This window comes from Scyliorhinus torazame, chromosome 8 (assembly GCF_047496885.1).
Source record: "Scyliorhinus torazame isolate Kashiwa2021f chromosome 8, sScyTor2.1, whole genome shotgun sequence".
NCBI lineage: Eukaryota > Metazoa > Chordata > Chondrichthyes > Carcharhiniformes > Scyliorhinidae > Scyliorhinus > Scyliorhinus torazame.
The window spans coordinates 179,274,839-179,288,522 of NC_092714.1; the positions used below are offsets into that span (position 1 = coordinate 179,274,839).

The 13,684-nt window shown below is 46.1% G+C and overlaps 1 protein-coding gene across 3 annotated transcripts in view; it reads right to left on the reverse strand.

The window, feature by feature from the left end:
* Positions 1–13,684, reverse strand: part of slc35c2 (solute carrier family 35 member C2) — an 84,369-nt gene that overhangs the window by 56,192 nt on the left and 14,493 nt on the right. For all 3 annotated transcript variants that reach the window (XM_072514572.1, XM_072514571.1, XM_072514573.1), the window contains exons 3-4: positions 11,729–11,792; positions 10,632–10,704 (exon numbers count right to left, since the gene is read on the reverse strand). In XM_072514572.1, coding sequence (XP_072370673.1) covers positions 10,632–10,704; positions 11,729–11,792 — 137 coding nt within the window. The remainder of the gene's footprint in view (positions 1–10,631; positions 10,705–11,728; positions 11,793–13,684) is intronic.

Sequence of the window (13,684 nt, forward strand, 5' to 3'; positions counted from 1 at the left end):
TGGGGAAAAGTGAGCTGTTTGTGGTGCATCCAGGGGAGCAGAGCAGAGAAATAGAGGACTTACCTTTGAGGAAGGTAACAAGGGACTTTCGCTACTTGGGGATCCAGATAGCCAAGAATTGGGGTACATTGCATAGGTTAAACTTAACGCGGTTGGTGGAACAGATGGAGGAGGACTTCAAGAGATGGGACATGGTATCCCTGTCACTGGCAGGGAGGGTACAAGCGGTTAAAATGGTGGTCCTCCCGAGATTCCTCTTTGTGTTTCAGTGCCCCCCGGTGGTGATCACGAAGGCTTTTTTCAAAAGGATTGAGAAGAGTATCATGAGTTTTGTGTGGGCCGGGAAGACCCCGAGAGTGAGGAAGGGATTTTTGCAGCGTAGTAGGTATAGGGGGGGGCTGGCGCTACCGAACTTGAGTGAGTACTACTGGGCCGCCAACATCTCAATGGTATGTAAGTGGATGGGAGAAGAGGAGGGAGCGGCGTGGAAGAGATTGGAGAAGGCGTCCTGTAGGGGGACTTGCCTACAAGCCATGGTGACGGCGCCGTTGCCGTTCTCACCGAAGAAATACACCACAAGCCCGGTGGTGGTGGCTACTCTGAAAATTTGGGGGCAATGGAGACGGCATAGGGGAAAGACGGGAGCCGCGGTGTGGTCCCCGATAAGAAATAATCATAGGTTTGCTCCGGGGAGAATGGATGGGGGATTTGGAACATGGCAAAGAGCAGGAGTAACACAATTGCGAGATCTGTTTGTAGATGGGACGTTTGCAAGTCTGGGAGCGCTGACCGAAAAATATGGGTTGCCCCAAGGGAATGCATTCCGGTATATGCAACTGAGGGCTTTTACGAGGCAACAGGTGAGGGAATTCCCGCAGCTCCCGACGCAGGAGGTGCAGGACAGAGTGATCTCAAAGACATGGGTGGGGGACGGTAAGGTGTCAGATATATATAGGGAGATGAGAGACGAGGGGGAGATTATGGTAGACGAGCTGAAAGGGAAATGGGAAGAAGAGCTGGGGGAGGAGATTGAGGAGGGGCTGTGGGCTGATGCCCAAAGTAGGGTAAACTCATCGTCCTCGTGTGCCAGGCTAAGCCTGATACAATTTAAGGTGTTACATAGGGCGCATATGACTGGAACACGGCTTAGCAAATTTTTTGGAGTAGAGGATAGGTGTGCGAGATGCTCGAAAAGCCCAGCGAATCACACCCACATGTTCTGGTCATGTCCGGCACTACAGGGGTTTTGGGTGGGGGTGACAAAGGTGCTTTCGAAGGTAGTGGGGGTCCAGGTCGAACCAAGCTGGGAGTGGGGGGGGGGGGGGGAAAGAGGAACCAGAGGGATTCTCAGGGATGTTAATATATTAGTATAATATGTATAGGTTGTTGTTATAGATAATTGTATATTGGACTGTTAAAACATATTTTTGGAGAATATTTATCTGGGACAAGGCAGTTGCCATTTAGTTTTGTTTTTGTTTATATATTATTTATTTCTTGTTTATAAAACTGGCCATTGTTATTTATATTGTTATATTACTGTGTAAAGGATACACAGTGTACTGTGATGGTTGGCCAAAAATTTTCAATAAAATATATTTTTTTAAAAATTCAAAGATAAACTGGTACCGCTGATGGTGAGGATGTTTGATTATCATAGAATTTACAGTGCAGAAGGAGGCCATTCAGCCCATCGAGTCTGCACCAGCCCTTGGAAAGAGCACCCTACTTAAGCCCCACACCTCCACCCTATCCCCTTCATCCCCGTAACTCAACTTAACCTTTTTTGGAGACTAAGGGCAATTTAGAATGGCCAATCCACCTAACCTGCACATCTTTGGACTGTGGGAGGAAACCGGAGCACCCGGGAGGAAACCCACGCACACACGGGGAGAACGTGCAAACTCCACACAGACAGTGACCCAAGCCTGGAATCGAACCTGGAATCCTGGAGCTGTGAAACAACTGTGCTAACCACTATGCTACCGTGCTGCCCGTTGAGGAGGAGGCGATAGGGAAGGGGGTGTTACCACAAACTTTGGGGCAGGCATCGATTTCCCTATTACTTAAGAAAGATAAGGATCCAACAGTGTGTGGATCATATAGGCCCATATCACTTTTAAACGTGGACGCAAAGATATTGGCGAAGGTACTGGCAGGTAGGCTAGAGGAGTGCCTCCCGAAGGTGATAGGTGAAGATCCGACGGGGTTTGTGAGAGGGAGGCAGCTCTTTTCGAACATTAGGAGGGTATTGAATGTGGTTATGGCACCGGCAGAGGGGAAGGTAACAGAGGTGATTGTGGCATTGGACGCCGAGAAAGCGTTTGACCAGATAAAATGGGGGTACTTGATGGCAGTTCTGGAGCGGTTTGAGATTGTACCGAGATTTGTGGACTGGGTAAAGCTACTATATAAGGAGCCGAGGGTGAGTGTCCGCACAAATAACATCAGCTCGGAATACTTTCCTCTCCACCGTGGGACTAGGCAGGCATTCACGATTGAGTCATTGGCCATCATATTAAGAAGTTCAGGGGTAAGGAAAGGGATAGTGCGGGGGGAGATAGAGCATAGGGTGTCCTTATATGCCGATGTCTTGTCATTGTACGTGTCGGAACCAAATGTGTCAATAGGGGGAATACTGGAGCTGCTTCGGGTGTTTGGGTCTTTCTCGGGGTACAAATTAAATCTTGACAAGAGTGAATACTTTGTGGTGTCTCGGTCGGGGGCAGAGGTGGGGGGGGGCTGCCATTCCGTAGGACAGGGACTCACTTTAGATACCTGGGCGTGCATGTTGCTCGGGATTGTGGGGAGGCTCCTTAGCTACAACATTTCTAGTTTGGTGGGAGGGTGAAAGCTGATCTGGCAAGGCCTCCCTCTGTCACTGGCAGGCCAAGTACAGGCGGTTACAATGAATGTGTTGCCGCGATTCCTGTTTATTTCCCAATGCCTGCCGATTTCCTGCCAAAGGCATTTTTTAGAGAGATTGAAGGAATGATTACCTCAATCATATGGGGAGGGAAGTTGGCTAGAATTTGAAAGGTGCTACTACAGAGAGGAAGGCAGGCAGAGAGTTTGGGTCTTCAGAACCTGATGTATTATTATTGGGTGGCGAATGTGGAGAAGGTACGGAGCTGGGCTAGAAGGGTTGACTCCCAATGGGTCAGAATGGAGGCGGGTTTGTGTAGGGGGTCGGGATTGAAGGCGCTAGCTCCCGACGACCCCATAGAAATACTCGGAGTCCGGTAGTAATAGCTTTGTTGAGAATTTGGAGGCAGTTTCACCAGCACTTCGAGTTGGGGGCAGGGTCAAGGGAAATGCCGATTCTGGGGAACCATAGATTTGAGCCAGGGAAGTGGGACGGCAATTTTCGGAGATGGGAGGAGAAAGGATTTAGGACACTAAAAGATTTGTTTCTTGGGGGTCGGTTTGCAGGATTGAAGGAGCTGGGAGCGAAGAATGGGCTGGAGCAGGGGGAAATATTTAGATAAATGCAGATTCGAGACTTTGCCAGAAAGGAGATACAGAGCTTCCCAGTAGAGCCAGCTTCCACATTGCTGGAGGAGGTGCTGACGACAGGGGGACTGGAGTATCAGCGGATTACGGGGCTATTTTGGAAGAGAAGGCAAAGTGGGAGGAAGAGTTGGGAGAGGGTATGGAGGAGGAGTTCTGGTGTGAGGTGCTCCGGAGGGTGAATGCCTCCACCATGTGTGCGAGGTTGGGGCGGATACAGCTGAAGGTGGTATATAGAGCACACCTTATAAGGGCGAGGATGAGCCGGCTCTTTGAGGGGGTAGAAGTTGTGTGTGAACGTTGCGGGGGGAGGTGCAAACCACATTCATATGTTTTGGTCCTGTCCAAAGCTGGAGGATTACTAGAAGGAGGTTTTTAAGGTCATCTCTAAAGTGGTGCACATGAAACTGGACCCAGACCCTCGGGAGGCCATATTCGGGGTGTCGGACTAGCCGGGGTTGGAAATGGGTGTTGTAGCCTTTGCCTCGTTGATTGCCCGAAAGCGGACCCTGTTAGGGTGGACATCAACCTCTCTATCCTGTGCCCTGGCGTGGCGGGGGGACCTACTGGAATTCTTGACTCTTGAGAAGGTCAAATTTGAACTGAGGGGAAGGATGGAGGGGTTCTACAACTCATGGGCATTATTCATTATGCACTTTTATTGGATCACATCGAAATTTAGGGGGAGGGTTGTGGGGAGGGCCACTGTATGTGATAATGGTGACTATGGGTGATTCCGGATTCCTTTTTGTCATTTGGTTATGTTAACATGCGGGCTAATGTCTGGGGTTTGGTGGGAGGATGGGATTGTTGTTATTGATATGGGGATTGCCATTACATTCATGACTGATTATTGTTTAGTATTGGGTGTAAACTTGGGAGAAAATGCGAAAAAGGAGAATAAAAATATCTTTTTTAAAAGTAGAAGTCTGCACGCTAGAGGCCTTCCACAACCAATGAGCACCATAAGGACTGGAGGGTACTAGGAACAATATTATAATTTTGTTCTATAAGGATCCTTTTTCTTTGTTCAAAGTTATTAAGGAACTTTAAAAAAAAAAACATTTTCTGGCATTTGGAAAAAAAAAATTAGGTTACTCAAATTTGGATACTACATCAAATATTCATGAAATCCAGCAAAAAAAACAATGTCAAGTGACATTGAGCCAAATATGTCTGGAGGTGATTGTCATTATATGACAGGACTGCCACTAAACTATGCCCTTGGTGTATTCCATATCTTCTCTTTTCATCAGCCTGATATAAGAATAGCAAGGTTAGGGTCTACTGGCAATTGGTACGGCAATCTCCAAGGTTACTCAGCAGTGCAGTCTCCACCTGCAGCAACAGCCAGTTAATAATAAAGTTATTCCGTCATACTCCACAAGGCAACAATAAAACTGCATTGCCGGAATTGCTCCTATAATTTCATGGAAACTTGTTCCGAGTTACTGATCATCATGTGGGACATAACATTTCATAAGTGACACTGCACAGGGTTACATAGGATATATGGTACAGAAACAGGCCATTTGGCCCAACCAGTTCATTCTGATGTTTATGCTCCTCTATTTTTTCTCAGCCAAATATATCATTGTAACTATTTATTTGTTTTTCCTCATATGCTTGTCTATTTTCCCCTTAAGTGCATCTATATTATTCACTTCAACCACCCCCTTTTTTTAATAAGCGTGTGCAGCAACCACCAAGCCAGGCTGAATGTCGCAGTGGTTAAATGGAACTCTTTGAGCCCTCTGCTGAATTTTGTCAGGGGGCAGTCTTCAATCATGTGACTCATTGATTGTGGGGCACCGCAGCTGCGGTCTGGATTCACTGTAAGGCTTCACTTGTGTCAATTTGCTGCACAAAGGCCTCGGCCAGTGCAGAAACGACTGAGGAGTTCCCAATGTTGGCATGGCAGGTTGAAGCCAGGTGGGCGGGCTGTGGGATCCGTGATGAGTAATTTTTTTAAAAAATTATATATTTTTATTAGAGTTTCTCCACTTTTACAAATAACGCAACAAACACTCAAAACTGATACCATTCAGCATAAATACTTCTGTGGACATGAATACAGCAAAAGACAGGATTAAACCAAGCAATATTCTAAGTGTGATCTATCCAAGTTGAGCATAGCTTCTTTACTTTTCAGTGCAATCCCTCTAGAAATGAAGCTAAGTGCTTGGTTTGTTTTTGTAAGGTCTTACCAGCCAGTGATGCAACCTTTAGTGATTCGTGTACTTAGTACTCAGAGATCCATTATTTGCAATTTAAAAATATACAAACTATCTTTAAAATACACATCACAAAGGACAAGGAATGCTACCCTTAAGGCCCAAGTCTCACTCTTTATACAGTGTAAAAATGTAAATAAGTTAGCACAGCTCTTTTTTTCAAACCAGTACCCCTGGCTACATGATACCCATTTTCACGCTGTGCAGTATCACCTCACCCTAGACACAGCATACCTTGAACACTAAATTCAGCTCATCCCAGCTTTAGAATCTCTTCTCATTGTCCAAAACCCTAAACACGCCTACGTAAAGCAGCAATTTACCTGTACTTTTAATTTAGAACACTGCTCACAATGGCGGCATGGCGGCACAGTGGTTAGCACTGTTGCCTCATAGCACCAGGGTCCAGGGTTCAATTCCAACCTCGTGTGTCTGTTTGTGTGGAGTGTGCACATTCTCCCCATGGGTTTCTTCCAGGTGCTCCAGTTCCTCCCACAGTCCAGAGATGTTCTGGTTAGGTGGATTGGCCATGCTAAATTGCCCCTCAGTCCAAGGTCAGGTGGGGTTACGGGGATAGGGTGGGATCGTGGCCCTAGGTAGAGTGCTCTTTCAGAGGGTCGATGCAGACTCGTTGGGCCGAATGGGCCCCTTCTGTACTGTACGGATTCTATGAATCTATGTGGTCTCTCCTTAGGGTGACAAAATGTAGCTTGGGTGACCACTTTAACAAACATCTGAATTTAGTTTGCAAATGTGACTCCAAACCTTCAATCATCTGTTATTTTAATTATCTGCTCCATTCCCATTATGACTTCAGCCTCTTAATCTCTTTCAGTGAAGCTCAATGTTAGCTCAAAAAACAGCACCTCATCTTTCAGTTAGGAATTTCACAGCCTTCTCAACTCAACATTTTCAGTTCAGTTTGGATCGTAGAGCGCGATTTACCGGCCAATCCCCTAAACGCCAGGAGAAGCCTCTTCTGGGATCCCTGATGGTCATGACGCCCTGCGAGGTCTAAAGGGATTAGTACTGGTCCACACAAACTGGACCAGGTGGATCGGCACCTGTGGGTGGAGGGGCAGTTCACCCAGGCCATTGGAGATCCCTGGGTGGTCGGGGACAGGGCAGGGTGCACCCTGGCTCTTCCCCGGCACCCGGGTACCTTATCACTGCCACCTGGGCACTGCCAAGGTGCCCAGGTGGCACTACCAGGCTGGCAGGGGCACTGCCAAGGTGGGCCATGCTCATGAAAGTGGGGGGGGGGGAAAAGAGGATGAAGGGAGGGTATGAAGCGGCCTTCGAAAGGTTGGTGGGGGGTGAATGGTGCGGGTCCTGAAAGGGGGGGCCAGAAAGGGAGTATGGGGAGGCCTGAAATGGGAGGGCCCTCAGCAATGCCATAGCTGGGTGTCCTCAAATGGGACTGGTGTGGGGTAATGTGTGCGTGGGGTGAGAGGGACCCTCAGGCTTCACTTAGAGATCGGGGAACCCTTTCAAAATTGTAGCACAATCTATGAGGAGTCAGTCTCACTGGCGAGGTCAGCTCCCCAGTGATGAAAACATTTCTAAGTGTGGGCTAGATCTGAGAGAAACTCCCCAAGACCCAAAAAACGACTTACGTGTGGTTAAATAGCAACGCTGATCTTACCAACAAAGCCCAGGGGGAAAACACCCAGTCAAACCTGCCTGAAATTACACTTAGAAATGTTAAATCGCCCATTACCTCTGCTCCCATTTGTGTTTTTGGATGGCAATTGTTTGGTATTTATTCTACATTTTCTCATCAACATCTCACCTGGACACTTTTTTTACCTTTTGCGTAATTTCTTTGTTATGTCATTTATTCACAAACTTCTACAGATGTGCCACAGAGAGCATCCTATCGGACTGCATTACAGCTTGGTTAGGCAACTGCTCGGCCCAAGATCGCAAGAAACTACAGAATGTGGTGAACTCAGCCCAATGCATCACACAAACTTGCCATCCTCCCATTGATTCTGTATACACCACCCGCTGCCTCAGAAAGGCAGACAGTATTGTCAGAGACTCCTCACACCAAGGCTTTGCCCTCTTCCAGACCCTTCTATCAGGCAGAAGATACAGATGTCTGAAGACCCGCACATCCAGACATAGGAACAGCTTCTTCCCCACAGCTACTAGACTCCTCAACGATTCTCCCTTGGACTGATCTGTTCCCTGTAAGAACACTATTCACAACGCCCTATACTGCTCTTGTTTGGCCTTGTACCACACTGTAACCAATCACTATTTGTTGATGCACCACTGTCAATGTACTCTGTCGATTATTCTTTTGTCTACTATGTTCGTACTGTGTACATTCCCTTGGCCGTAGAAAAATACTTTTCACTGTACTTCGGTACATGTGACAATCAATCAATCTCTGCTGTCTTCCACCCCATCACTGACCTTCTCTTTTGCTCCTTTTCTTCCTCCTCAGTTTCACTGCCTCTATTCTTGCTTGAAATCTATTACATTTCTGACTTTCCCATCCCTGATGAAAGGTTATAGACCTGAAACCCACTGAGGGTTTCCCGACAGCAGGGGGTGCATAGAACAGGAACCCGGTTCTGCTGATCCTGCTGTCAACCAATAGCGGGCCGCCACCGCGAAACCCCCCCATTAACCTTGTTTCTCTCTCCACAGATGCTGCCTGACCTGCTGAGTATTCACAGCATTTCCATTCAGATTTCCAGCATCTACAGTATTTTGATTTTCTACAATGCAATGTTACAGAGCTTATGTTTTACACGACCTGCTATTTTTGTGACCATTCACAGAGTAATGTGCAATCACCTATCCCCATGCAGTTTTAAAACAAAAATTGTTCTTGGGCTAGGCCATTACTGAGGCCAGGATTTTCTTGCCCATCCCTGGTGACTGTCAAGAAAGTGGTGGTGGGCCTTCTTCTTGAATCCCTGCAGTCCGTGTGTTGTAGGTACACCCACGGTGCTATTAGGTGGGAATTACAGGGTTTTGACCCAGCGGCCATGAAGGAATGGCAATGCATGTCCAATTCAGATGACATGCGACGTGGAGGAGAATGGGGAGATGGTGGTGTTCCAAAGTGCCTGCAACACTTTTTCCTCCAGTTGACAGGTTTAGGAGGTGCTGTTACAGAAATCTCTCAGTAAGTTGTGTGAGTGCACCCTGTAGAAAGCACACACTTCATCCACGGTGCACCCTGTCAAGGAGGGAGTGGACATTTAACATCGTGGATGGCAGGCTGATGAAGTGCACCGCCTTCTGTTTATTTGAGATTAAAAATGAAATGGCTAATTTGGACAAATTGACTTTTTCTATTCCTAAGTGTTTTAGAATTCAGCATCATTTTTTGACCCTTGACATCTGATGCCAGAGGAATGGAACACTACAGCATTTCTTCAGGGTACTTTGTGGGTTGTCCAGGTTATGTGCGACATATGGATTCCTCCGATCACACAATCAATATGCTTGTTCAATCAGTAGAGATATGTATTGCTTAGAGTAAAAGTTGACCTGTACAAAGTTAGCTGTCATTGCTATGGGGAGGGGAGGGATAGAGTAAATTGATGCATGACCTCTGGGTGTTGGGGGGGGGGGGGGGGGGGGGAAATAAAACTCAAAGAGTCCCCACTTCTGATTATTATCCAGTAACTCCTGCTAGAATGATGTGTTGGAAGCCTGATTAAGGAGTCAGGAATGAGTCAACGAGACTATTCCGTCATGATAGAACAGCATGTTAGACCCATCATCATTAATGCTCACCCATGGAAACAGTCACCCAGCAAGGTGCTGGGGTCATGTCAATGCCCCTGGGACCATATTGCAGAACTTCTAGAAGGAAAAGGGAGACAAATTTATGAAGGGCACATATACTGTGCTTCACATCCACAATGCCTGTGTACCACCCCAAAGCTCACACTCAAATCCAGGTCATCTATTATCTCCTTGCCCCTAAATCACCATCCCAGAGGCCCTAAATCACACCATCTACAAGGTGCTCTGTTACTTACAACCAGGGGCTAAGGTGGAAGAATCAATCCAGTCTGGTCTTTTAGGCTTAAGGCACTTCCTCATAGCTACTAACCCACAAATGTTCCCCCACCAAAGTATTCCATTTATTTTGTATAACAAAAAACTAAGTAAACGAGATCAACTTAACTGAGGGTTATATTAAGGAGGCAGTCCCAAAATGAAACTGCCTTAAACAGAAAGCAAATCACAAATTAAACTTAAGATATAAAATCAAAATGTGATTAACAGGGTCAATAGAATTAATAGGGCCCCTGCAGTGCCCGATGGGCACGGAAGGTCTTCGAGGTACCCGTGGACACCGCATGCTCCCTCTTCAGGGAAACCCGACCACAAACGTAGCTGCGGAAGAGGGGCAGGAGCTGTGGAAGAGGGGCAGGCAGTCGGGTCAGACAACCCCTTTGATCGCTATCTGTATTTATAGGATAATCAATGTCACTTGTTTAACTAATAATTCCTTTAACAAGGTAATTGCCATACTCCGTGTCAATAGATTGTCAATAGTACATTGACAATCTTCACCTCTGAACCGTGATCCTCTCCTTCTAGGTTGCACTGTATTTCTCCCCTACTCCCATCAATAACATGCACTTTCCTCTTCCCTCATCAATCATTTTATTGAAATCAAGATCATGTCCGATTCAAGCTTGCAGTTAACTACCCTGAGCCATTTCTTCCTATAGGCTTTGAAAACCTAAGTGTTCCTGATTCATTTCATCTGGACTATTTGTCCAAGGTAGTTCTGCACAACTTCCTCAGTTCTTCAACAAAAGACTAATCGACCAATGGATCACTTTTTTATCACCTTTACATTAGGTTGGTTTCAGTAATGGTTTAAGTTGAAGTGGACAATCTTACCAATTTCTCCAATTTGAATACAACTGAAAAGAATAAAATAAATAAGATGGCTGTTGATTTTGTCATTGTGTATCTGAAATAAAGAAAGAGCAGCAATTAGAATCAATACAAGGAATAAGCATACACAATCTCATTTATAAGACTCTCAAACATGTGTTCAGCTGAGAAGTTTGTCATCCATCTGGAGACTGTGGTGTTCTGGTAGATATTGGGACTTTTCAGATCAGGACAGTTGCAGATTCAACCCTCGGTTTCTGTTAGTTATTGCCTGAACTTCATGAAAAGAGCAGAGAAAGTAGGTGTGCTTTTGGAGGAAGACCCAGTCAAACACAGTTAAGATTTTCAGAAGCATTTTACAGGAGGAGAGAGAGACACAGGTTTAGATCAGGAAATTCAGAGTTCAGGCCCAAATAGCTGAAGGCATGATCAGAGATAGGTATCATAAAATTTACAGTGCAGAAGGAGGCCATTCGGCCCATTGAGTCTGCACCGGTTCTTTTGAAAGAGCACCCTACCTAATCCCACACCTCCACCGTATCCCCATAACCCAGTAACCCCACCCAAAACTAAGGGCAATTCTGGGCACTAAGGGCACCAATCCATCTAACCTGCACATCTTTGGACTGTGGGAGGAAACCGGAGCACCCAGAGGAAACCCACACACACACACGGGGAGAACGTGCAGACTCCGCACAGACAGTGACCCAAGCCGGGAATCGAACCTGGGACCCTGGAGCTGTGAAGCAATTGTGCTAACCACCATGCTACCGTGCTGCCCAGCAGTGCATAAGATCATAAAAATGCAAAAAGGTACCAACAAGCCAATTATTAAAAAACAGCCACATTCCTCCTCCAATATGGGAGAAATAAATCAACATTAAACAGCACTGAATGGGGCAAGTTGGTCATTAGTGAGGATTATCAGAATCCCATAAATCAGGGATTAGTTGAAAACCACATTACTAAAAGTTTAGGAAACTCCATGAACAAAAACAATTGATTAAGAGTAAAGTTATTCAAATACGTCAAATTATGTTGACAGTTACACAGATCTTCTATGTCATGAACAATCCCATTAGCAAAGGTGGATGACTTACAGTGAGACTGTGATGAACAGGAAGCTCCAATTCGACAGTCCAATGTCTAAGGCAGTTACGAGGGCTGTAATATAAGGATTTATTTTTAATTCAGGAGGAAAAATTAGCACATTGAAGGTGATCCTTAGCTGATTGCTTGTGACATTGTTTTTATCCGTTAGCATTGGGTTGTATGATTATCAGCTTCTCACTCTAATCCGTTTTGTGCGCCTTTCTGCTTTTCTGTTCATCTGCCAAAATTTGTCTGTTTGCTTCGCTCACATTATTTATTTGAAACTTTCTAGCATTCTTTCTACAAGATTCTCTGATCTTCTTACCTCATTTCTCAGTGTTATGGGAATGTTCATTTACCAATATTCAATGTTATTATTTCCTGAGTTATCTACTAAAATTGGCTTTCACAACCACAACTCCTTCCTCATCAACTGGTGCTGATTTCCACCCTTCATGTTGCTGATCCACTCATGATTCTGGATATCTCCAAAGATATTAAGCATCCCTCAAAGATCTGCCATCACTGCTTCTACCCTCAAACTATGCACCACCATGTGGCGGCTCTCAACCTCTATTTTAAACAGCACTAACTTGCTCTCTTCCAGAGTTGGCCTGGTCCACAGTTCGATGGTTATGCTTCGTCTTTTCTGATACTTCTAGCAAAATATGATTTTCTTCCTCTGAGGTGTCAAGGTTTCACAAGGGTTGTCAATGCTTAGACACCAGCTTCCATCCGGATCCTTCTTCCCCTTCAATGATCCATCACTTTTTCCGATCCCACCCTGTTTTTATTAGTCGCTCAGACTCAAAACGATCTAACCTTGTTTATGCCCCCACCTCATGCATTTTGAGCTCCGAAAGATGTGGAGTTCTTCTTCAATTGCTTTCACCCCTGCGCCCACTTCTTCAGCCAAGAGTCTCCCCCTGCACAGCAGACCTTTTCTCCCACCTTCAGAATTCTCGTTCCATGTGGACACTTCCTTCGGTTCTCTTTCCCTTTCTAGAGCTTTTTAGTGTAAACAGCCAGCAAATTACATCAGCCAGCTCAATTTCTGTGCTCCCCTCACTTTAACCTACCTCCCTCTGAACCTGCAGCACTTACTTCACTCAGGTTCAACACTGACACTGTGGCTGAACCTGCGGACAAAGGTGATGCTATTGTTGTTTGGTGAACCTGGTGGAGGTTTACGGCCAACTCGCTGACACCTCTTCTTATATCCCTCTGGACCATTTCCCCAATTCTGAATATCAAGCATCAAGTTCTCATTTCCTGGACCATCACTAGCCTCATCTCCTCTAGAGATCTTCCCTTCATGGTCGCTCATCTCAGTCGCCCAACCCCTCACAGATGCTTCTATCTCCCTCCCAAACTTCAAGTGTTACATTTGCACTTATATGGGAACTGTAATGGGAATTGGGGGACGTTAGGAGTGACTATCATAGATTATCATAGAATTTACAGTGCAGGAGGAGGCCAATGGGCCCATCGGGTCTGCACCGGCTCTTGGAAAGAGCACCTACCCATGGTCAACACCTCCACCCTATCCCCATAACACAGTAACCCCACCCAACACTAAGGGCAATTTATCATGGTCAATCCACCTAACCTGCACATCTTTGGACTGTGGGAGGAAACCGGAGCACCCGGAAGAAACCCACGCACACACGGGGAGGATGTGCAGACTCCGCACAGACAGTGACCCAAGCCGGAATCGAACCTGGGACCCTGGTGCTGTGAAGCAATTGTGCTCTCCACAATGCTACCGTGCTGCTAAAAGGTGGACTGGTGGAAAAGATCTCTTTGGAATGCTGAAAGGGGAGGGAGCCAGAGGTTCTGGGTAAGAGTCCCACTTGCGTATCTGATGGCCATGGAAGGTACGGTCATCATAATGTAGCCACCAGATTGATTAACAATCTGCAAATCTTTCCAATACACCCAAGGCAGGCGGCAAGAGCAGGAGA